This window comes from Schistocerca piceifrons, chromosome 7 (assembly GCF_021461385.2).
Source record: "Schistocerca piceifrons isolate TAMUIC-IGC-003096 chromosome 7, iqSchPice1.1, whole genome shotgun sequence".
Classification (NCBI taxonomy): Eukaryota; Metazoa; Arthropoda; class Insecta; order Orthoptera; family Acrididae; genus Schistocerca; species Schistocerca piceifrons.
In genome coordinates, this window is record NC_060144.1 from 510,806,403 (window position 1) to 510,831,954 (window position 25,552).

At 42.9% G+C, this 25,552-nt stretch overlaps 1 protein-coding gene across 1 annotated transcript in view; it reads left to right on the forward strand.

Annotated features, from left to right (window-relative positions):
- Window positions 1-25,552, forward strand: part of LOC124709053 (small conductance calcium-activated potassium channel protein) — a 256,373-nt gene that overhangs the window by 188,123 nt on the left and 42,698 nt on the right. The window contains exon 5 of the mRNA XM_047240699.1: window positions 25,412-25,522. Coding sequence (XP_047096655.1) covers window positions 25,412-25,522 — 111 coding nt within the window. The remainder of the gene's footprint in view (window positions 1-25,411; window positions 25,523-25,552) is intronic.

Sequence of the window (25,552 nt, forward strand, 5' to 3'; positions counted from 1 at the left end):
GAGGTCATGTTTAGTTAGTAGCATCTTTGGAAAGAATGCACACCAAGTTTCAGCCATATTGATCTATTTCTTTGTGTTTGGCATTCGTGTGAATCAAGGAAGTCGAGTGATTGAAAAAAAATGGATGAAAAAGGATTTCGTGTGGTTATTAAACATTAATTTGTGAAAGGCAAAATGCACCAGGAGACTGAAGAGTAGCTTGATAAACATTGCGGTGACTCTGCACCTTTAATTAGAACAGTTTATAAGTGATGTCAAAATTTTTGGAGTGGCCATATGGGCACAGGTGATGCTGAATGTTCTGGATGCCCTGTGGAGGTTAGGACTCCAGAAATCGTTGACAGAATCCATGATATGGTAATGGACGACAGAAGAGTTAAGGTGCATGAGATTGCTAGTGCTGTGGGTATCTGGAATGAATGGGTACATAATATTCTGCATAAACACTTGGACATGAGAAATCTATCCACAAGATGGGTTCCACGATTGCTCACGCGTGACCAAAAACGGAATTGTGTGAAGTGTTGCAAGGATGGTTTGCAGCTGTTCAGGAAGAATCCGTAGGACTTTAAGCATTGTTTCATCACTGTGGATGAAGCATGGATACATTACTATACTCCTGAGACCAAACAACAATGTACACAATGGGTTACCAATGGAGAATCTGCACCAAAAAAGCCAAAGACCATTCCTTCGGCCAGAAAGGTTATGACAATTGTCTTTTGGGATTCGCAAGGGATAATCCTCACTGACTATCTGTAAAAGGGTAAAACTATTACAGGTGCATATTATTCATTGTTACTGGACCATCTGAAAATGGAGCTGCAAGAGAAACGCCAGCGATTGGACCTTAAAAAAGTCATTTTCCATCACGACAATGCACCAGCACACACCTCAACAGTTGTGGTTGCAAAATTAATAGAAACAGGATTCCAACTCGTTTCACATCCTCCCTATTCTCTAGACTTGACTCCTTCAGACTATTACTTGTTTCTCAATTTGAAGAAATGGCTGGCAGGACAAAGATTTTATTCAAACGAGGAGGTGATTGCAGCAACTAATAGCTATTTTGCAGACTTGGGCAGTTCCTATTATTTGGAAGGGATCAACAAATTAGAACAGTGTTGGACGAAGTGTAAGTCTAAAAGGAGTCTATGTCAAAAAATAAAAAAGGTTTACCCCAAACACATAAGTAGTTTTTATTTTTGCACGGGCTTTCAGTGTCGGTTAAACCTTCAGTGAGAGCAGCACCGCTAGTTCCTACTACTAATAAGTCCAGCACACCATTCGCTTGTTATTTTTAGGAGCTTCAAACAGGAGTGACTTATTTTCAGTTATCTGTGTAGTTACTAGTTTATTTTTGTAATTTCTGGCATGTTTGAGTGCTTACTGGGCACAACCGTTTATTTGAATAACAGTGTAGCGTAAAGTACCGCCGTTGTTATCAGTGATTGTATGGACCCTCGTATCGTACAGGCTTTTGTTTGTTTTGTTAGAACAGCTCAGTGTCGGTTAGACTGTCAGCGAGAGCAGCACCGCTAGTTCCTGCTATTAATAAGGCAAGTACACCGATCGCTTGTTACATATTTTTACGAGCTTCAAACAGGAGCAACTGCAGTAATGGGTAGGAACTGTGATTGTAGTGTACAGATGCGAGCTGAGTTGGTGACCCTTCACTCACAGCTCCAGGCTGCTTTGGCTTCTGTCACACAGCTTAAGGCTGCTGCCAAGGGGCATCACTGTGGGAGATCGAACGCGGGGATGCGAGGGACGTCAATCACGTCCCATGTGTCCTCGGATCAGTCAACTGTTGTGGCTGCCCCGGGTACTGCCTGCACTGAGGTTGACCCCTCATCCGTGGTCGAGTGGGAGATCATTCCAAAGTCTGGCAGGCAGCGAAAAACTTTCCAAGGGGCCAATCATAGGGCATCCCTGGTTCATTTGACAAACAGGTTTCAGGCATTATCTGTAGCTGACCATGTCTCTGGGCCGGATGCAGTTGTCCACTCTGTCCCAGAGGAAGCTTCTCAGTCCACAATGTCTGGGCATTCACAGAGAGTGGATGTTCTGGTAGTTGGGAGATCCAATGTTAGGCACGTAATGGGGCCCCTTAGGAACATGGCTGCTAAGGAGGGGAAGGAAACCAGTGTGCACTCCATGTGCATCCCGGGGGAAGTCATTCCGGATGTGGAAAGGGTGCTTCCAGATGCCATGAAGAGTACAGGGAGCAGCTAACTGCAGGTGGTGGCTCATGTCGGTACCAATGACGTGTGTAACTTTGGATCAGAGCAGATTCTGTCTGGTTTGGGGCAGCTAGCAGAAATGGTAAAGACTGCCAGTCTTGCTTCCAAGATTAGGTTGAGCTCACTATCTGCAGCATCGTCAATAGAACTGACTGTGGTCCTTTGGTGCAGAGCCAAGTGGAGAGTGTGAATCAGAGGCTCAGGTGGTTCTGTGACCATGTAGGCTGCAGATTCCTTGACTTGTACCATTGGGTGTTGGGTTTCTAGGTTCCGCTTAATAGGTCAGGAGTCCACTACACTCAGGAGGCGGCTACACAGGTAGAGGTGGCTGTGTGGAAGGGACTGGGCGGTTTTTTTAGGTTAGAGGATCTCAGGGAACCACAGAAGGGACATCCATCTAAAAGTGGGCAGGTAAAACACAGTAAGGTGGTTGTAGAAATGATTGGTATTGTAGTTGTAAATTATCATAGCTGTGTTGGGAAAGAACCAGAGCTCCAAGCCCTAATAGAAAGCACTGAAGCTCAAATAGTTGTAGGTACAGAGAGCTGGCTAAAGCCGGAAATAAGTTCAGCCAAAATTTTTTCAAGTGATCTGACAGTGTTCAGGAGGGATAGATTAAATACAGGTGGTTGTGGAGTATTTATTGCTGTCAGAGGTAGTTTGCCTTGTAACGAAATTGAAGTAGATAGTTCATGTGAAATAGTATGGGTAGAGGTTATATCTGACAATCAGACTAAACTATTAATTGGATCATTTTACTGACCCCCCAACTCAGAAGATATAGTTGCTGAACACTTCGAAGAAAACTTGAGTTTCATTTCAAATAAGTACCCCGCTCATACAATTATAGTCTGTGGCGACTTTAATCTACCCTCAATATACTGGAAAAATTATACGTTTAAAGCCAGCAGCAGGCATAAAACATCATCTGAAATTGTACTGAATGCTTTCTCAGAAAATTATTTTCAACAATTAGTTCATGAGCCCACTCAAAGCCTAAATGGTTGTGAAAGCATGCTTGACCTTTTAGTAACAAATAATCCTGAACAAATAGTGAGTATTGTGACGAATACAGGGATTAGCAACCACAAGGCAGTTGCTGCTAGGCTGAACACCTTAACACCTACAACCATCAAAAAGAAACACAAAGTATATCTATTTAAAAGAGCTGATAAAAATGCTCTTAATACCTTTTTAAGAGACAGTCTTCACTTCTTCTGATCTGAGCATGTAAGTGTTGAAAACTTGTGGAATGTTTTCAAAGAGATCGACAGCAACTGAGAGATATATACCACATAAATTAATAAGTGATGGTACTGATCCCCCATGGTACAGAAAATGGGTCAGATCGTTGCTGCAGAAGCAACAAAAAAAGCATGCCAAATTTAAAAGAATGCAAAATCCCCAAGATTGGCAAAGTTTTACAGAAGTTTGAAATATGGCACGGTGCTTCAATGTGAGATGCTTTTAATAATTTCCACAACGAAATTCTGTCTCGAAATCTGACAGAAAACCCAAAGAGATTCTGGTCATACATAAAGCACACCAGTGGCAAGACGTAATCAATACTTTCACTGCACAATAACAACGGTGAAGTCACTGATGACAGTGCCACTAAAGCAGAGTTATTAAACACAGTTTTCTGAAACCCCTTCACCAAAGAAGATGAAGTAAATATTCCTGAATTCCAATCAAGAATATCTGCCAAGATGAGAAACATAGAAGTAGATATTCTCGAAATAACAAAGCAGCTTAAATCACTTAATAAAGGCAAGGCCTCCAGTCCAGATTGTATACCAGTCAGGTTCCCCTCAGAGTATGCTGATATCATAACTCCATATTTAGCAATTATATAGAACCACTCGCTCGCAGAATGATCTGTACTTAAAGACTGGAAAATTGCTCAAGTCACACCAATACCCAAAATGGGAAGTAGGAGTAATCCACTGAATTACAGGCCTATATCACTAACATCGATTTGCAGTAGGGTTTTGGAACATATATTGTATTCGAACATTATGAAGTACCTCGAAGAAAACAATTTATTGACACATAGTCAGCATGGTTTCAGAAAATATTGTTCTTATGAAACACAACTAGCTCTTTATACTCATCAAGTAATAAGTGCTATCGACAGGGGATATCAAATTGATTCCATATTTTTAGATTTCAAGAAGGCTCTTGACACCATTCCTCACAAGCGACTTCTAACCAAACTGCGTGTCTACGGAGTATCGCATCAGTTGTGCGACTGGATTCATGATTTCCTGTCAGAAAGATCACAGTTCGTAGTAATAGATGGAAAGTCATTGAGTAAAACAGAAGTAATATCCGGCATTCCCCAAGGAAGTGTTATGGGCCCTCTATTGTTCCTGATCTATATTAACGACATAGGAGACAGAATGAAATTTTCACTCTACAGTGGAGTGTGCGCTGATATGAAACTTCCTGGCAGATTAAAACTGTGTGCTGGACCGAGACTTGAACTCGGGACCTTTGCCTTTCGCGGGCAAGTGCTCTATCGACTGAGCTACCCAAGCACAACTCATGCCCCTTCCTCACAGCTTTAATTCCGCCAGTACCTCGTCTCCTACCTTCCAAACTTCACAGAAGCTCTCCTGCGAACCTTGCAGAACTGGCACTCCTGGAAGAAAGGATATTGTGGAGATATGGCTTAGCCACAGCCTGGGGGATGTTCCTAGGATGAAATTTTCACTCTACAGTGGAGTGTACGCTGATATGAAACTACCTGGCAGATTAAAACTGTGTGCCGGACCGAGACTCGAACTCGGGTCCCGAGTTCGAGTCTCGGTCCGGCACACAGTTTTAATCTGCCAGGAAGTTTCGGCATAGGAGACAATTGACTGTCTTAGATTGTTTGCAGATGATGCTGTCATTTACCATCTTGTAAAGTCATCAGATGATCAAAATGACTTGCAAAATGATTTAGATAAGATATCCGTATGGTGTGAAAAGTGGCAATTGACCCTGAATAAGGAAAAGTGTGAAGTTATGCACATGAGTACTAATAGAAATCAGCTAAATTTCTATTACACGATAAGTCACACACATCTGAAGGCTGTAAATTCAACTAAATACTTAGGGATTACAATTAAAAATAACCTAAATTGGAAACGATCACATAAATAATATTTTAGGTAGAGCAAACCAAAGACTGTGATTCATTGGCAGAACACTTAGAAGGTGCAGCAGGTCTACTAAAGAGACTGCTTAACCATGCTTGTCCACCCTATTCTGGAGTATTGCTGTGCAGTGTGGGATCCGCATCAGGTGGGACTGACGGATGACATCGAAAAAGTACAAAGAAGGGCAGCTCATTTTGTGTTATTGCGAGATTGGGGAGATAGTGTCACATACATGATACGTCAATTGGAGTGGCAATCATTAAAACAAAGGCGTTTTTTGTTGCGACAGGATCTTCTCATGAAATTTCAATCACCAGTTTTCTCCTCTGACTATGAAAACATTCTGCTGGCACCCACCTACATAGGGAGAAATGATCATTACAATAAAATAAGAGAAATCAGGGCTCGCACAGAAAAATTTAAGTGCTCGTTTTTCCCGCATGCCGTTTGAGAGTGGAACAGTAGAGAGATCGTTTGAATGTGGTTCACTGAACCCTCTGCCAGCCACTTTATTGTGAATCGCAGAGTAATCACATAAATGTAGACTTTTCAAATGCCCCTCATATGCTGGCCATGGGTTACACTTTATCTAAACAACGTCCAAAACTGAGCTTTTGAAATAAATTTATGTCTACATTGAAAAAAATAGAAGGAATGAAAATAAGATAACACATCAATTACTCCGATTTTAAGATAGGCACAATAAAAAGGCTGTGATACATTTGAGCTTTCAGCCGAAAGCCCTACAGCTAAAGCACACAAATTCACGCAGTGATCTTGTGTATTTGAGTTGTGAATGTGTGTGTTTCTACTTTAGGAGAAGCCCTTTTGGTCATCAAAATCTCAAATGTGTATAGCAGTCCTTTTTGTTCGGCCTGTCTGCTACTCAAGTGTCTCCTTTATAATGTTTTTAACAATTTATCCTATTTCTCTACTTTGAGAAGTATTAATAGGGCAATTTTTGACAGTTATTTTTGTTAATATCCAAAAGGTTTTGAGGTACATTTTGCAAAATTGCACAAACTAAGTGTCGTCCTCAGGCACACTGTAACCTGGAACATTGATATTTCACTCACAGTGGACCATATCTAACGTAACATCATGGTTTTAGTACATTTTGTCATCATAAACATTGCTGTGCTAACTAATTCAGAGTTTTCAGTGTATAGGGTGGTCAACATTGCCCATATCAGAGGTCTTGTGATGTGAGATCTTGGGAAACGACACACCTTCTGCCTGAGAAAAGAAAACAGTCTAATAGTTACCTCTATCTGTGAGGCATGAGCTTTGACAGTTAATTTGTCCATTTGAGGTGTCACCAAATTTGATGTAAAAGGATTTGGGTTTTAAGGGAGAGGGTAAGGAGTCATTCCAATCCCGGGAGCGGAAAGACTTACCTTAGGGGGAAAAAAGGACAGGTATACACTCGCGCACACACACATATCCATCCGCACATACACAGACACAAGCAGACATTTGTAAAGGCAAAGATTTTGGGCAGAGATGTCAGTTGAGGCGGAAGTACAGAGGCAAAGATGTTGTTGAAAGACAGGTGAGGTATGAGCGGCGGCAAATTGAAATTAGCGGAGATTGAGGCCTGGCGGATAATGAGAAGAGAGGATATACTGAAGGGCAAGTTCCCATCTCTGGAGTTCTGACAGGTTGGTGTCAGTGGGAAGTATCCAGATAACCCGGAGGGTGTAACACTGTGCCAAGATGTGCTGGCCGTACACCAATGCATGTTTAGCCACAGGGTGATCCTCATTACCAACAAACACTGCCTGCCTGCGTCCATTCATGCGAATGGACAGTTTGTTGCTGGTCATTCCCACATAGAAAGCTTCACAGTGTAGGCAGGTCAGTTGGTAACTGACCTGCCTATATATATATAGGGAAACATTCCACGTGGGGAAAATATATCTAAAAACAAAGATTCTGTAACTTACCAAACTAAAGTGTTGGAATGTTGATAGAAACAATAACAAACACACACACAAATTTCAAGCTTTCACAACCCACGGTTGCTTCACCAGGAAAGAGGGAAGGAGAGGGAAAGACAAAAGGATGTGAGTTTTAAGGCAGAGGGTAAGGAGTCATTCCAATCCCAGGAGCGGAAAGACTTACCTTGAGGGGGAAAAGGGGCAGGTATACACTCGCGCGCACACACACACATATCCATCCGCACGTAACAGACACAAGCAGACATATGTAAAGGCAAAGAGTTTGGGTAGAGATGTCAGTCAAGGCGGAAGTACAGAGGCAAAGATGTTTATTGAATGACAGATGAGGTATGAGTGGCGGCAACTTGAAATTAGCGGTGGTTGTGGCCTGGTGGATAACAGGATGAGAGGATATATTGAATGGTGAGTTCCCATCTCCGGAGTTCTGATAGGTTGGTGTCAGTGGGAAGTATCCAGATAACCCGGACGGTGTAACACTGTTCCAAGATGTGCTGGCTGTGCACCAAGGCATGTTTAGCCACAGGGCAATCCTCATTACCAACAAACACTGTCTGCCTGTGTCCGTTCATGTGAATGGACAGTTTGTTGCTGGTCATTCCCACATAGAAAGCTTCACGGTGTAGGCAGGTCAGTTGGTAAATCACGTGAGTGCTCTCACACATGGCTCTGCCTTTGATCGTGTACACCTTCCGGGTTACAGGACTGGAAATCAGATCCATCCTTCATGAAATCCTCCCCACTCCACCAAGAGTGTCTTTCCGCCGTCCACCTAAACTTCGTAACCTCTTAGTTCATCACTATGAAATCCCCAAACCACCTTCCCTACCCTCTGGCTCCTACCCTTGTAACCGCCCCCAGTGTAAAACCTGTCCCATGCACCCTCCCACCACCACCTACTCCAGTCCTGTAACCCGGAAGGTGTACACGATCAAAGGCAGAGCCACGTGTGACAGCACTCACGTGAATTACCAACTGACCTGCCTACACTGTGAAGCTTTCTATGTGGGAATGACCAGCAACAAACTGTCCATTCGCATGAACGGACACAGGCAGACAGTGTTTGTTGGTAATGAGGATCGCCCTGTGGCTAAACATGCCTTGGTGCACAGCCAGCACATCTTGCCACAGTGTTACACCGTCCAGGTTATCTGGATGCTTCCCACTGACACCAACCTATCAGAACTCCGGAGATGGGAACTCGCCCTTCAATATATCCTCTCTTCCCGTTACCCACCAGGCCTCAACCTTGGCTAATTTCAAGTTGCTGCCACTGATACCTCACCTGTCATTCAATAACATCTTTGCCTCTGTACTTCCGCCTCGACTGACATCTCTACCCAAACTCTTTGCCTTTACATATGTCTGCTTGTGTCTGTTATGTGCGGATGGATATGTGTGTGTGTGTGCGCGCGTGCGAGTGTATACCTGTCCATTTTTTCCCCCAAGGTAAGTCTTTTCGTCTTTCCCTTTCCTTCCCTCTTTCCTGATGAAGCAACCGTGGGTTGTGAAAGCTTGAAATTTGTGTGTGTGTGTGTGTGTGTGTGTGTGTGTGTTTGTGTTTGTTATTATTTCTATCAACATATCAACACTTTCGTTTGGTAAGTTACAGAATCTTTGTGTGTGTCTATATATATAAAAAAATCTATCCCCTCCTCCCTCTCCGTCTCTCCGTCCGTCTCTCTCTCTCTCTCTCTCTCTCTCTCTCTCTCTCTCTCTCTCTCTCTTATTGCTATTATGTGATAATGACTTTTGCAAACATAGTGAGCACAATTTTCAACCACTAAAAGCACAAAAGAAGATCCAGACATTATAGTAAAGGAAAGAAAAGTGTTTGATGCATCAGTGGCAACCAGTCGCAATAATATTTGTATTACAAATATACAGTAGACTATATTGAAGAATATAAGTGGGTAGAAGAGGACATGTCAGATTGTAAAATTTCATGGGAGACACAGAAATTGATAGTGAAGAAGCGTAGTTAGGGAGCAATGTAGGCCAGTCATTCGTTTATCTGTCAGGCCCACCAAAGAGCCAGAGGTAGGGTGCTACATCACTAGAAAAGCTAAAGGAAATCATTGCATTTCAGGACTAAGGGGAAATGAAAAGACTGATCTTCAATACAGTTCGTAAACACTGTCTTACAGTGCAAGACTGACATTGTGCCTACAATATTTATGTAATGTGTTAGAGAAAGAGGGGAATGACCAGTATTTAAAACTTCACATTCTTATAAATATGTAGCTGCAAAATTCAGATTGGTGCATTACAAGCCAAATACTGCTGAGTCTACAGTACACAAAATGAATACACACATGAATTGAATGGTCGAAGGTTCCTACCACTTGGCAATTGCGAATTTTGAACATAACATAGACGTTTATAAATGAAAGATTGCAATTAAATAAAATCTGCAGGTACTACACTACTGACCATTAAAATTGCTACACCAAGAAGAAATTCAGATGATAAACGCGTATTCATTGGGCAAATATACTATACTAGAACTGACATGTGATTACATTTTCACTCAGTTTGTGTGCATAGATCCTGAGAAGTCAGTACCCAGAACAACCACCTCTCGCCATAATAACGGCCTTGATATGCTTGGGCATTGAGTCAAACAGAGCTTGGATGGCGTGTACAGTTACAGCGGCCCATGCAGCTTCAACACGATACCACAGTTCATCAAGAGTAGTGACTGGCGTATTGTGACTAGCCAGTTGCTCGACCACCATTGACCAGAAGTTTTCAATTGGTGAGAGATCTGGAGATCGTGCTGGCCAGGGCAGCAGTCGAATATTTTCTGTATCCAGAAAGGCCCGTACAGGACCTGCAACATGCGGTTGTGCATTATCCTGCTGAATTTTAGGGTTTCGCAGGGATTGAATGAAGGGTAGAGCCACAGGTTGTAACACATCTGAAATGTAATGTCTACTGTTCAAAGTGCCATCAATGCGAACAAGAGGTGACCGAGACTTGTAACAAATGGCACCTCATACTATTTTGCCAGGTGATACGCCAGTATGGTGACGACGAATACGCGCTTCCAATATGCGTTCACCATGGTGTCGGCAAATGTGGGTGCAAACATCATGATGCTGTAAACAGAACCTGGATTCATCCAAAAAAAAGATGTTTTGCCATTCGTGCACCCAGGTTCGTCGTTGAGTACACCATCGCAGGCACTCCTGTCTGTGATGCAGCGTCAAGGGTAATGGCAGCCATGGTCTCCGACTCCAAGCTCATAGTCCATGCTGCTGCAAACATCGTTGAACTGTTTGTGCAGATGGTTGTTGTCTTGCAAACGTCCCCATCTGTTGACTCAGGGATAGAGACGTGGCTGCATGATCCGTTACAGCCATGTGGATAAGATGCCTGTCATCTCGACTGCTAGTGATACGAGTCCGTTGGGATCCAGCACGGCGTTCCGTATTACCCTCCTGAACCCACCGATTCCATATTCTGCTAACAGTCATTGGATCTCGACCAATGCGAGCAGCAATGTTGCAATACGATAAACCGCAATCATGATAGACTACAATCCAACCTTTATCAAAGTCGGAAACATGATGGTACGCATTTTTCCTCCTTACACGAGGCATCACAACAACATTCCACCAGGCAACGCCGGTCAACTGCTGTTTGTGTATGAGAAATTGGTTGGAAACTTTCCTCTTGTCAGCACGTTGTAGGTGTTGCCATCAGCGCCAACTTTGTGTGAATGCTCTGAAAAGCTAATCATTTGCATATCACAGCATCTTCTTCCTGTCAGTTAAATTTCACATCTGTAGCATGTAATCTTCGTGGTGTAGCAATTTTAATGGCCAGTAGTGTATCTTAATGACTTTAAATGAAGAGTACAATAGTACAAGTGTTTTTGAAAATGTTGTATATTTCTGCAAAACACTTATTAGCGACGATGTCCAGCAGTTAAATAAAATATAAGCTGAATAACAGGGAAACAATAGATTCTCACTGCTCGTAATTAGTCATGAACAACAACATAGCTCACAAGATATTCACTTCTAAATGCATACTACGTCTTCACTGTAGAAACCACAGAAATCTCACATGTTCACAAGTCGACACTCTGAAGTATTTCTATCTTGCATGATCACGTGCAAACTGCCCACACTCTCCAAGTCTTTCCTGCAGCCATATGTCCATCGTGCCATCATGTCCAGCATCTCTGTGTCCTATGCAACTGTCTCTTGCACCGCACTGCCCAGAACTGCCTCTCCATTCACTTCAGTAGTCACCTCCCTTAGTAACGTGCACTGTGATTGGCGATAGCACTCCCGTCATGTCTCCAAGCCAACGCACACTCCCAAACTTTTAGAAGCACTTTCAAAATAGCAAATTTACATTTAAATAACTTGAAATTAAATAAATATTCCTACAGCTGGACCATAATCACGCTCTAACTCACGTTATTTTATAAATAAACAAATTAAATATACTTATATGAAAGGAATAAGGGTGAAGGTAAGCCAGTAGCCTAATGTCTCCGTGCTTTCTAAAACACATTACATATTTAACCAGTTTCTTCATGCATAGTTTATATCAGATACAGACAAAGACATAGATGAATACATACATTTATAAGCATGCTGCTACCGTTTTTTCGTGTCACTGTGGAGTACTTATGGCCTGACGCAATCGATAGTAATCAGCCACTTTGACCTCCAATAAGTCATGCACTATTCAAGTTACATGCCTGTAACTTATACGAATTTAGGTTTAGTTTTTGGAAATTCGTTGCTGGGTGTTATTTGTACACTCCTGGAAATTGAAATAAGAACACCGTGAATTCATTGTCCCAGGAAGGGGAAACTTTATTGACACATTCCTGGGGTCAGATACATCACATGATCACACTGACAGAACCACAGGCACATAGACACAGGCAACAGAGCATGCACAATGTCGGCACTAGTACAGTGTATATCCACCTTTCGCAGCAATGCAGGCTGCTATTCTCCCATGGAGACGATCGTAGAGATGCTGGATGTAGTCCTGTGGAACGGCTTGCCATGCCATTTCCACCTGGCGCCTCAGTTGGACCAGCGTTCGTGCTGGACGTGCAGACCGCGTGAGACGACGCTTCATCCAGTCCCAAACATGCTCAATGGGGGACAGATCCGGAGATCTTGCTGGCCAGGGTAGTTGACTTACACCTTCTAGAGCACATTGGGTGGCACGGGATATATGCGGACGTGCATTGTCCTGTTGGAACAGCAAGTTCCCTTGCCGGTCTAGGAATGGTAGAACGATGGGTTCGATGACGGTTTGGATGTACCGTGCACTATTCAGTGTCCCCTCGACGATCACCAGTGGTGTACGGCCAGTGTAGGAGATCGCTCCCCACACCATGATGCCGGGTGTTGGCCCTGTGTGCCTCGGTCGTATGCAGTCCTGATTGTGGCGCTCACCTGCACGGCGCCAAACACGCATACGACCATCATTGGCACCAAGGCAGAAGCGACTCTCATCGCTGAAGACGACACGTCTCCATTCGTCCCTCCATTCACGCCTGTCGCGACACCACTGGAGGCGGGCTGCACGATGTTGGGGCGTGAGCGGAAGACGGCCTAACGGTGTGCGGGACCGTAGCCCAGCTTCATGGAGACGGTTGCGAATGGTCCTCGCCGATACCCCAGGAGCAACAGTGTCCCTAATTTGCTGGGAAGTGGCGGTGCAGTCCCCTACGGCACTGCGTAGGATCCTACGGTCTTGGCGTGCATGCGTGCGTCGCTGCGGTTCGGTCCCAGGTCGACGGGCACGTGCACCTTCCGCCGACCACTGGCGACAACATCGATGTACTGTGGAGACCTCACGCCCCACGTGTTGAGCAATTCGGCGGTACGTCCACCCGGCCTCCCGCATGCCCGCTATACGCCCTCGCTCAAAGTCCGTCAACTGCACATACGGTTCACATCCACGCTGTCGCGGCACGCTACCAGTGTTAAAGACTGCGATGGAGCTCCATATGCCACGGCAAACTGGCTGACACTGACGGCGGCGGTGCACAAATGCTGCGCAGCTAGCACCATTCGACGGCCAACACCGCGGTTCCTGGTGTGTCCGCTGTGCCGTGCGTGTGATCATTGCTTGTACAGCCCTCTCGCAGTGTCCGGAGCAAGTATTGTGGGTCTGACACACCGGTGTCAATGTGTTCTTTTTTCCATTTCCAGGAGTGTATAATTTACAGTCTGATATTAAATTTTAAACTAATAAAGATATTGAAAATCTGGTTACACCATCCAGAATCGTCGTGCAAATAATGGTAACGTACATTTTTCTTTTTGAGGCATCATGATTCATCTGGCTACTATTAATTTCTATATGAACTATGAAATGCCTGCCATGATGGTTTCACGAAGACCGCCATCTTTGGCACTGTCGGTGTGTCTCCTTCATTGACACAGCATCACCATGGAATTCCTTGCCACATGGCTGGACTATGTGCTGGGGCTACTCCTCATGCTCAGCTAACATTCGACACCACGTGGTTGCTGCCAGGCCGCTGCCCGCCGAGAGGCCCCCACCCAGCCACACCAACTCCTAACTTAGAATATTTCCAGGGCACCACAACTTGCCCGTTACCTCACACATTTCCACTTATTAACATTCTAGCTAGTCAGAACGATCAGAAGTAGCACACTTCACTTCATACAAGTACATATAAAACAAATTTCAAAGAACAGAATCCAGTGATTAAAACGCCAGGCCAATAGTGTTTACGAGATTTTTGTAGTGGTGTAGGAGCAGCATGAATTTCGAAATAAACTTAAACTAACACAAATTATGAATGAAACTGCATCTTAAATAAATACCTGCATTTCAGTTATGTGTAAACAATTTTATTTTTTGGACAAGAAATGAAATTTTTAAATGCACTTTCGCTTATGTGCGATTTTGTAAGCTCTTCCTGTGCCACTCAGCACTAAGGCACTTGCTTGCACTAATTTTTCTGTCACACTACACACATTCACATGGATTTTAGCACAAAGCGTTGATAAACTCACATCAGTCTTTTGACCAAGTGCCTCACAGAAATCATGCCTGCCTCTGAATTCCGAGCTCTCCTGTTTGTCATGACAAATCTATCTTACAACAAAAAACAAAAGTAGAAACCCCTCAAAAAACCATTTTCCAAAACCAGCCAGGATCCTCGCTAAGGATTTCCTCCAGCAGAAAATGATACTTTAGGAACAAAGTCACAAGACAAATGACTGAATCACAGTAAGCTCAAATCCCCATGAGTTCTATTTAATTCACTTTGATAAATCCTTCCTACCTCCACGCACCAAAAATTGCATGCACATACAATTACAATTGTAATACACTTCAAATTGACCACTAAATTCTTTGCCACACTCTTATACAAAGCATAAATCAATACATGTTTTACTTAAATCCACGAGGCCACTGACCTCCATGCACCCTCAGAGCCTAAACTTCCCCCTTTTGCACACGTACAGTGCCACAATAAACTAACAAATTACTAATGGATCCCCAAATAAACACATAAATTATCCCTCCAAAATTACTACCACTAATTACAGATTAGAACAGCTTTTCATTTCTGCCCTTTCTCTATATACTCTTAGCAATTTTAGAATTCTCATTTTTCTACAGATGTGGTAGCAATGACCATAACATTCTACTGTACCAATGCCAATCAGTCTCATTAGAATCACACTCCTCCTTCATATACCAATTTGTACGAACTTCATCACACAAACTGTACCCATCCACACTATTTACTTCAGCCCTCTCTAAGTTTTCTGTTAGTTCTTCCACACATTTCACCGATTCACTACCCACAGCATGCCAACTTTACTGTTTTTCCCCTCCAAAATATCAACACTTGCAGCTTCAACAAAATTACACATTAATTCACCGTTAACACTTTATCTTCCTGAAATAAAACATCTATGCCTAAGCCATCAGCACCATAAATATTCGTCTCAGCAACCTTATTTGTTGATACACCATTTAAATCACAACATAAATGCACATCAGAAACCTTACTTTTCTCTGTCAACAAGTCAACTTCACGTGAATCATACACAACTTTATCCTCCGCCGCTACATTACACAAATTGCTGCTACCTTGTCATACAATTTTGGAACTTCCTGACTTGCTACATTCCGCTGTGATCGGACAAAAATCAGCACACACTGCCATTTCTACACACATTAACCCCCGACCCTACTTTACATACATTCTCACATTCATACTGTTACAAACATTTTAGATCCACACATTCATCAATACATTTCGTTTCACCTTCATTCGTGACTAGAAACACGTAAATTTCTTCCTCCAAAGTATCAATACCAGTAGCTTTTACATCATTACATGAATTACCATTACTCTGTTCCTTTAAGCAGAAATCATCTACCTCCACCGATGCATTTTTAATTTCAACTGATGGCGAGATCTATGCTAAGCCGCCTTCACTAACATCGACACTTTTCGCCAGTTCACAAATACTTGCTACTACGACACCTTCCTTACTGCAATTGCTACTATTTGCTGATACCTCTTCAGAACTCTCCACACGATTTGCTTTCACAAAATTCATCTCCTTTTTAACTTCTTTTTGAATCATCGAATCTTTCCATTCATCACCATTCACACACTCATTCATTACACATCCATAACTTACATCATTCCCCGCAGATTTATTCCCATTACTTTTACTTAAATCTCTCACAAATCTCTGCTTCCGCCGTTTGCACCTGCTTTTATTGAAAGATCCACCTATATAGCCTTCCTCTTTAACATATTCCATATTACATATTTATTGCATTTCTCCAAACCTATCAACATTTCTACCATTACCATTATCTCCAGTCCTTTTCATTGCCAGTTCAGATCACCATCCTCAGTCCTGAGATGTAGTAAACATCAGTTTCCCGACTGGTTGTTATGCGATTGCACTTCGCATGAATTTCCCCTGTCAAATCTGCGTTCTTTACTTGGATCCCGTTCATGGGCATTATCACTCCTGTTCATTTCCCAACCATTCTGCTCATTCCAGCTACTATCTCCTTGAGAATTCCTTTGATTTCTCTCATGATTATTTTGGTGGTGATTATTTGGATTCCCATTTTGATAACTACCACCCGGTTTGCTCTGACATTTGAACTTCAAAGCCCTCACTAATTTTTCTACAAATTCTAGAAAATTGTCCAAGGAATCACATGGACTATCGACAAGATCCCACTGCAAATCTTCGAGTAATCACCTTTTTAATGTGGTGGTTTCTGTTAAAACCCCCAACGGATTTTTCACTCACATAAGTTTGCCAAGTTCATCCATGCAAAAATCTCTCATCATCCCATTACCATACATGTAACTCAGCCAATTTAAGAATTAATTTTGGATTTGTTTTGCCTCACTCCAAAATTTATTGAAAAAACACTTTTCGAACTCTTCGTACAATTTGCATGTTTGCCCAAGACTGTGTGTCTCCCTCCAAATGCTGTTTAACATACACTCCTGGAAATTGAAATAAGAACACCGTGAATTCATTGTCCCAGGAAGGGGAAACTTTATTGACACATTCCTGGGGTCAGATACATCACATGATCACGCTGACAGAACCACAGGCACATAGACACAGGCAACAGAGCATGCACAATGTCGGCACTAGTACAGTGTATATCCACCTTTCGCAGCAATGCAGGCTGCTATTCTCCCATGGAGACGATCGTAGAGATGCTGGATGTAGTCCTGTGGAATGGCTTGCCATGCCATTTCCACCTGGAGCCTCAGTTGGACCAGCGTTCATGCTGGACGTGCAGACCGCTTGAGACGACGCTTCATCCAGTCCCAAACATGCTCAATGGGGGACAGATCCGGAGATCTTGCTGGTCAACACCTTCTAGAGCACGTTGGGTGGCACGGGATACATGCGGACGTGCATTGTCCTGTTGGAACAGCAAGTTCCCTTGCCGGTCTAGGAATGGTAGAACGATGGGTTCGATGACGGTTTGGATGTACCGTGCACTATACAGTGTCCCCTCGACGATCACCAGTGGTGTACGCCCAGTGTAGGAGATCGCTCCCCACACCATGATGCCGGGTGTTGGCCCTGTGTGCCTCGGTCGTATGCAGTCCTGATTGTGGCACTCACCTGCACGGCGCCAAACACGCATACGACCATCATTGGCACCAAGGCAGAAGCGACTCTCATCGCTGAAGACGACACGTCTCCATTCGTCCCTCCATTCACGCCTGTCGCGACACCACTGGAGGCGGGCTGCATGATGTTGGGGCGTGAGCGGAAGACGGCCTAACGGTGTGCGGGACCGTAGCCCAGCTTCATGGAGACGGTTGCGAATGGTCCTCGCCGATACCCCAGGAGCAACAGTGTCCCTAATTTGCTGGGAAGTGGCGGTGCAGTCCCCTACGGCACTGCGTAGGATCCTACGGTCTTGGCGTGCATCCGTGCATCGCTGCGGTCCGGTCCCAGGTCGACGGGCACGTGCACCTTCTGCCGACCACTGGCGACAACATCGATGTACTGTGGAGACCTCACGCCCCACGTGTTGAGCAATTCGGCGGTATGTCCACCCGGCCTCCCGCATGCCCACTATACGCCCTCGCTCAAAGTCCGTCAACTGCACATACAGTTCACGTCCACGCTGTCGCGGCATGCTACCAGTGTTAAAGACTGCGATGGAGATCCGTATGCCACGGCAAACTGGCTGACACTGACGGCGGCGGTGCACAAATGCTGCGCAGCTAGCGCCATTCGACGGCCAACACCGCGGTTCCTGGTGTGTCCGCTGTGCCATGCGTGTGATCAATGCTTGTACAGCCCTCTCGCAGTGTCCGGAGCAAGTATGGTGGGTCTGACACACCGGTGTCAATGTGTTCTTTTTTCCATTTCCAGGAGTGTATTTTATTTTTGCTTCATTTGACATGTCGTGAGCAAAAGCGTCTCTGCATGCAGCCAAGAAATTTACTGGTTGATATCTTCCATCATCTGTGTAATATTAGACAGATCTGGTATTTGCCCAAGGGATACTTATAACCGGCATGACCCGTTGGGATGCTAACGAATTCAAATCACTTTTTGTCTGTTGCATTTGTTTTTTAAATTCATTTTCACTAGTGATTCTGGACTCTATTTTGTCTTTAATTTTGCCCACTTCTTTTTCCCCCTCACCTACATGATTGGCAATGTCACTAATTGCTGAACTTAAATCGCTTTTATGAGCACCTTGCACTTTTATGCAGTCGCTTACCTTGCCCCCTCTGTATCTTATCCATTTTTTCCCCAAGATATTTTTCCACTGATTCGATTTTAGATTTTATTATTACAACTTTGTCTGTAATTTTCCCCATATCTACTCGGCGCACATTTTAATTTATCATCATTTGCTTTTTCAAGGTTACCCATCATTTTTTCAACTTCCCCTTTCACAACAGAACCTATTTCAGTTCACATTGTACCCATATCAGTCCAAATTGTGTCTGTAACTGTTTGAATTGTACTGATATTACTTGCCATTGTATTCATATTATTTCCCAATCCCTGGATCATTTGCATTTGCTGAGATATCATATCTCCGCCACATTCATTCCCCCTTGCCTGAATTCCTACTAGTTACAGTTTCATGCTCTGATTTTGGACTAACCGGCTCACTTCCGTTTTCAGAATTACACATACTAGGTGACTGTTTTATATTCGCGAGATCTATAAATGGAGCTTGAACTTCAGAGTTAAACACTATTTCATTATTTGCTCATGTATTTATCTGATCTGAAATGGTTGCCTCTGCCACGGTGATGCCGTCGGTTGTAGTGGAAATTGACATTGAAGACTGCCCTGGAGTACTCAAAGAAGCTGCTGGCGTACAGCTGTTGATCTGTGTCCACCACTAGATAAATGGTGTAGTTGTAGCTGCCGCCCGTTACTGTGTGTTCCAATCATCTAACCACTACTGTTCCCTGTACTCAACTTATTTAGACTCTGCGCCCTCACACAAACTGCCTTTAACGTGATAGATTAGGACCTCTACCGATAGCATGTGTTAATTGCGAAAATTACTGTGTAGTTTCACTATCTTCACAATTCTACTTGCGGAAAAAAGCCGATCTCACACCGTGTTTTGTGAGAGGTTCACTCTACAGAAATCTCTACTGGTTTTGCAAAGGTTTTTACGCTTCACATAGTACACTGAATAACAGAGAGCAAAGGAATTACCACTTTGCAGGGCACAAATCCTGGACGAGCTCCCAATTGCAGGCTTTCAAAATAATAATGAAAGGATGTGAGGTGGTGTAGTGGTGGCCCTCAACTACGTGCCCTCAGACTCAGAGTTGAAATATTAAAAGTTTTGGCTGGTTTTGTTGTCTAGGGGCTGGGATATGTAGTTGCTGCTTTACAAGCCAAATACTGCTGAGTCTACAGTACACAATATGAATATACATATGAATCAAATGGTCAAAGGTTCCTATCACTCGGCAATTGCAAATTTTGAATGTAATATAGACATTTATAAATGAAAGATTGCAATTAAATAAAATCTGCAGGTACTATATTAATGACTTTAAATCATGAGTATGGAAACAATAGATTCCTACTGCTCATAATTAGTCATGAACAACAACATACCTCATGAGATATTCACTTCTAAATGCATATTACGTCTTCACTGTAGAAACCACAGAAATCTCACACGTTCACAAGTCGGCACTCAAAAGAATTTATACCTCCCGTGATCACGTGCAAACTGCTCCACACTCTCCAAGTCTTTCCTGGACTGTCTCTTGCACCACACTGCTCAGAACTGCCTCTCCATTCACTTCAGTAGTCGCCTCCCTTAGTAACGTGCGCTGTGATTGGTGATAGCACTGCCATCATATCTCCAAGCCAACACACACTCACAAACGTTTTGAAACACTTGCGAAATGCTGGATTTGCATTTAAATAACTTGCAAGGAATAGAACTGAAGGTATGCCAGTAGCCTAATGTCTCTGTGCTTTCTAAAACACAGTAAATATTTAACCAATTTCTTCATGTGTAGTATATATTGGATATAGACAAAGACATAGATGAAAACAGATATTTATAAGCATGATGCTACCGTTTTTGCATGTCACTTATGGTCCGATGCAATCGATAGTAATCGGCCACTTTGACCACCAACAACTCATGTAGTATTCAGCCTGTAACTTATACGAATTTAGGTTTACACTAATAGCTTTCTAAATGCACATCGAACGACAAAATCAGATGGACCGTTTAGATTTTGGAAATTTGTTGCTGGGTGTTACTTGTGTAACTTACAGTCAGATACTAAATTTTAAACTAATAAAGATATTGAAAATCTGGTTTTGCCATCAGAATCATCACGCAAATAATGGTAATGTATGTTTCTTTTTGAGGTATCATGATTCATCTGGCTACTGTTAATTTTTATATGAACTGTGAAATGCCTGCCATGATGGTTTCACAAAGTCCACCATCTTTGGCACTCTTGGCATGTTTCCTTCATCGACACAGCATCACCATGGAATTCCCAGCCATGCGGCTGGACCACACACTGGGCCTACCCCTCATGCTCAGCTAACGTTTGGCACCACGTTGTTTCTGCCGGGCTGCGGCCTGCCGAGAGGCCCCCTCCTGGCCATGCCAACTCCAAACTTAGAATATTTCCAGGGCACCACAACTCGCCCATTACCTCACAACCCCCACCTTAAAGATGGCTACATCAGTACCTCTATCCATATCAAACCTACCTCCACTTTGACAGCTACCAGCCTTTCCTTACCTTCCATACAACCTAGCCATCCATGGCCATCACATCTGTATTGACGAGCAGTCCCTCTCAAAACACACCGAGGGTCTCACTGAGTCCTCTACAGACCATAATTACCCTCCAAACCTTGTAAAAAAGCAGATATCCTGTGCCTTATCCCTCCAGTCACCCATTGCCTTATCTCTCCAGTCACCCATCACCTCCCAAAGTCCCACCGTGTGGCCACAGAGGAGCATTCTCCTCATGACTCAGTACCACCCATGACTGGAGCAACTGAATCACATTCTCCACCATTCTCTCATCATGCCCTGAAATAAGGAATGTCCTACCCACTATCCTTCCCACTCCTCCCTTAGTGGTATTCCATTGCCCACTTAATCCTCACAATATCATCATCTATCCCTACACAATTCCTTCTCCCAATGCCTTTCCTCATGACTCATATTCCTGTAATAGACCTAGATGCAAGACCTGCCCCATACATCCTCCCACCACCTCCTACTCCAGGTGGATAACTTCTCTACTTCAGTTTACTTCCTTGCAGCCAAGTATTTTATAACAGATCGATAAAAGAAACAATTCATCAGTGTCACTGCAAATCTCAAATCATTTTACATTCTGCAGATATTCAGACATCTTTCAAGCTACAATTGATGACTGCAACTTCATTAATGTAATACTCAAACACTGATTAAATATTCCCCTTATAACATGGCTTCTTAATCAGCTTCTATTCTGTACTGTGAGTATTAATTCAAATGATCAGATTCGACCCACTATTCCTAAAATACCGCCAAATAACTGAAACTAGGTTTCTTTTATTCATCTAACTCTGTAAGATAACTTTCAGGCTCGGTGACTTTTGTGCACCTGCTGACACCAATGTGAGTACCCACCCTACAAAAATTTCATCATCTATTTAAGCCACAAACCCTGTAATATGTTATGATAAAATGAGGATTCATATCAAGTGCACATGTACTTGGGGCAAGGGGTAGGAGGGGAGCTGCCCCCCTCCCCCATAGCTTTGAGGGAAGGGAAAAAAAATAAAGTGTAGTCAGATGTTTTTATTTTAAGTCAGTATTGCGCAGGTTTTTAACAGGAGCAGAATTGGAACTTTTTTATTTTTTTTTTATTGCTACTTACAAGTTACCATTTATCTTCAAAAATATTAAAAATACTCCATACCCTTAGGCCTCACAACCAGCAGCCTGCCCCCCCCCCCCCCCCCCTCCCGCTCCCCACACCTTACAAAAACTATTGTATGGGCACTCTAAATGCATATTATATGCTCTTTTGTAGATAAGTTCTGTTCAGCAGCCAATATTGATATGGCTTCTACCAATCTGTCAGTGAGACTAACGATCATAGGCAAGTAGTGTATGTGAGCAATATCCACCATCATCTTCTGAACAAATTGTGAAACCCAATTGTAAAGACCTATGCAGTCATTCTGCTACCAAAGAAATTAATATCTTTTTCTATAGTGGCATCTTCAAGGTCTAGAGAAACAAAGTATGTTTTCAGCCCATAATTGGCCTACATAATCCTTATACAAGGGTCCCAGAAATGTTGCCACAGACTTGTAAGGGAGGTGGATCACATCGTAAGGATTGAGAAAAGGCTGCAAATACCAGGAGTAAGTTGTAACAGAAGTCAAAGATCAGAAAGGAAACAAGAGAGTGATTCGTTTATTGAGTATAATTAGTACACATGGCATACAACATGAATACAGCTCTAATGTTATAACAGATGCTCAAAGTTTGCGCTATCAGATGACACACATGCCTGACACCGATAGAGCGTTGGCTGCCTGACAACTCAAACACACCAGGAGTTTCTTTGGTTTTAGCTGCTGTGCAAATGATACTTGTGACGAGATGCATTTCAGGCTCCACAGGATTGTGATACATAAGGTATTTCATGGCTCCCAACAGAAAGAAATCAAGGCTCAATAAATCCAGTGAGCATAGGGACAAGGGAACCAGACCACCACACCCAATCAATGCAGGAATAACCTGTTCATGAAAAGCCAAACCAAAATGAGCAGGCACCCCATCATGTTGGAACCACAAGCTATGTCTCGTATTTGCTGGAACATCTCCAAGCAAGCTGGGAAGAACTCGTTCCAGAAAGCTGATAACCCACAGCGGTCAAGCAAGATGGTAAAAGGTACAGCCCAACTAAGCAGTCGCTGACCAAACTCACACTGAGAAGCATTGTTGTGCCACATGGCGCCAAACACTGTGGCAGATTTCCGGTGCCCACAAATGCTCATTTTAGCTATTGAATATGTCATCCCTAGTGTATGTAGCCACATCGGTTAACAACACATAAGCTAAGAAATGTGCTTCTTGGCCACTTTGTTGCAGAAACCACTGTGTGAAACTCACATGAGCAGGTGGTCCCTTGGGTGCAATGAAAGGTGTGTAAGGACTAAGTGCTCAAAACATGCTGGACACTGCAATGAAACAGACTCAAGTTGAGGCAACGGTACATTTGCCGGTGCTTGGATTAGCCTCTATGGAATCCAACACACTTTCTTCCATAACGACTCCATGCCCTGATTGTGGCCTGCCCTCAATAACCCTGCCACTTCTTAAAGACACATACTAATACAAATTTTGATGCAGACACACAAAGAAACTGTGATGTAGCTGATGTCTGCCTGGAAGTGTTCTCAATAAATGCATTCAGCAGTTCATCCATTGTACACAGCTATTCCATACATGAAGTACATGTCTGCAAGCTCACTGTTCATATATTGTTACATGCTCCTCATATGTTGGCTCTCATGTACAGCACCACATAGCAGCAACCCCCTCCAATACACTCACATAGAGCACCACCTAGAAGCATTAGACAATGTTTGTAGCCATGGATTGCTGTGCAATTCTCAGTTTTTATGATGTGACCCATCTCTCCTGGAAAATTGCCACAAAATTTCTGGGAAATCTGTGTATAAATTGCTGTCTCTTCTTTATCATCCACTGCATTCTTTTCTCACATGCCTCCCCCATCTCCCCCTTCCAATTATATATTTCTCACACATATTACACACTTTGATTTCATTCTTTTCTTTCTTTATCTGCCAGTTTTATCTTACATATACTGTTTATTCCATTTACTGCATATTTATATCTTGTCTTTGACCTTTTACTATCTAAAATTTGCTAGTATTAATCAAAATTTTGGATCTCTTATTTCCATCAAAAGTTCATAATTTTTGAAATTAAAAGCTCCTTTTGATAGAAATCTAACAATGGAAAATCCAGGACGGAATGTAACAATACAAGAGAAGGAAAGCTGCTACTCACCATATAGCGGAGATACTGAGCCGCGATAGCCACGATAAAAAGATTCACACAATCATAGCTTTCAGCCATTAAGGCCTTTGTCAGCAGTAGACACACATACACACACGCACACACACACTCACGCAAGCACAACTTGCACACACGTCTGCAGTCTCAGAGAGCTTGGCAGTGTAGTTTCAGCTCTCTGAGACTGCAGATGTGTGTGCAAGTTGGGCTTGCGTGAGTGTGTGTGTGTGTGCATGTATCTACTGCTGACAAAGGCATTAATGGCCTAAAGCTATGATTGTGTGAATCTCTTTATTGTGCCTATCGCGGCTCAGCATCTCCGCTATATGGTGAGTAGCAACTTTCCTTCTCTCGTATTGTTACTTTTGATAGAAATCTATTAGTTTCATATCACTGCAGTTTTGACTCCTTTATATCTTGTGTTGCTTGTGACTTTTCATTGTGATTCATATTTCCTCCCTCCACTAATGCCAGTTTGGGGTGGTGAAAGTGCTAAGCACTTCTGTAGCCTGAAATGAAGTGCTGCAAGTCAGCCACATATTAGCCTTTCTTTCATAGCTTTTATTTTATTTCACAGAAGCCTAAACACATAGATTAAGAAACAGCTGCTACAGGTTCACAACATTTTCTTATTATAATTTTGGTTACTGCTTAGTACTACTTTTCTTATGAATCACATTTTAGTTGTTCCCTATTTTTGTGAGTGTTGTTTGAGCAAAATGTCAGATGCTATTTAGCCACATAACTCTGTATCAGTAAACTAATACAGAATATGGGACAAAAGTGATTAATAGACTGTACAGTTACTTTTCATCATATATTTTTATGTTCATACCACTACGGAAAATGTTGCATTTATTTTTGTTGGAGTTTGTCATTATCATCCAAACAAATTACAGCTTCTGTGGAGGAAAGATTTGTTGTAGTTACACAATTAACTTTGTTCTAGGGAGCAGGCTGCACTGCGCTTCTTGTGGCAGTGGTGTCCAGGAAACTGGAATTAACTAGGGCAGAAAAGCATGTCCATAATTTTATGATGGACACGCAACTGACAAAAAGGGTAAGTGTGAATCCAAAGTTAAAAGCTACT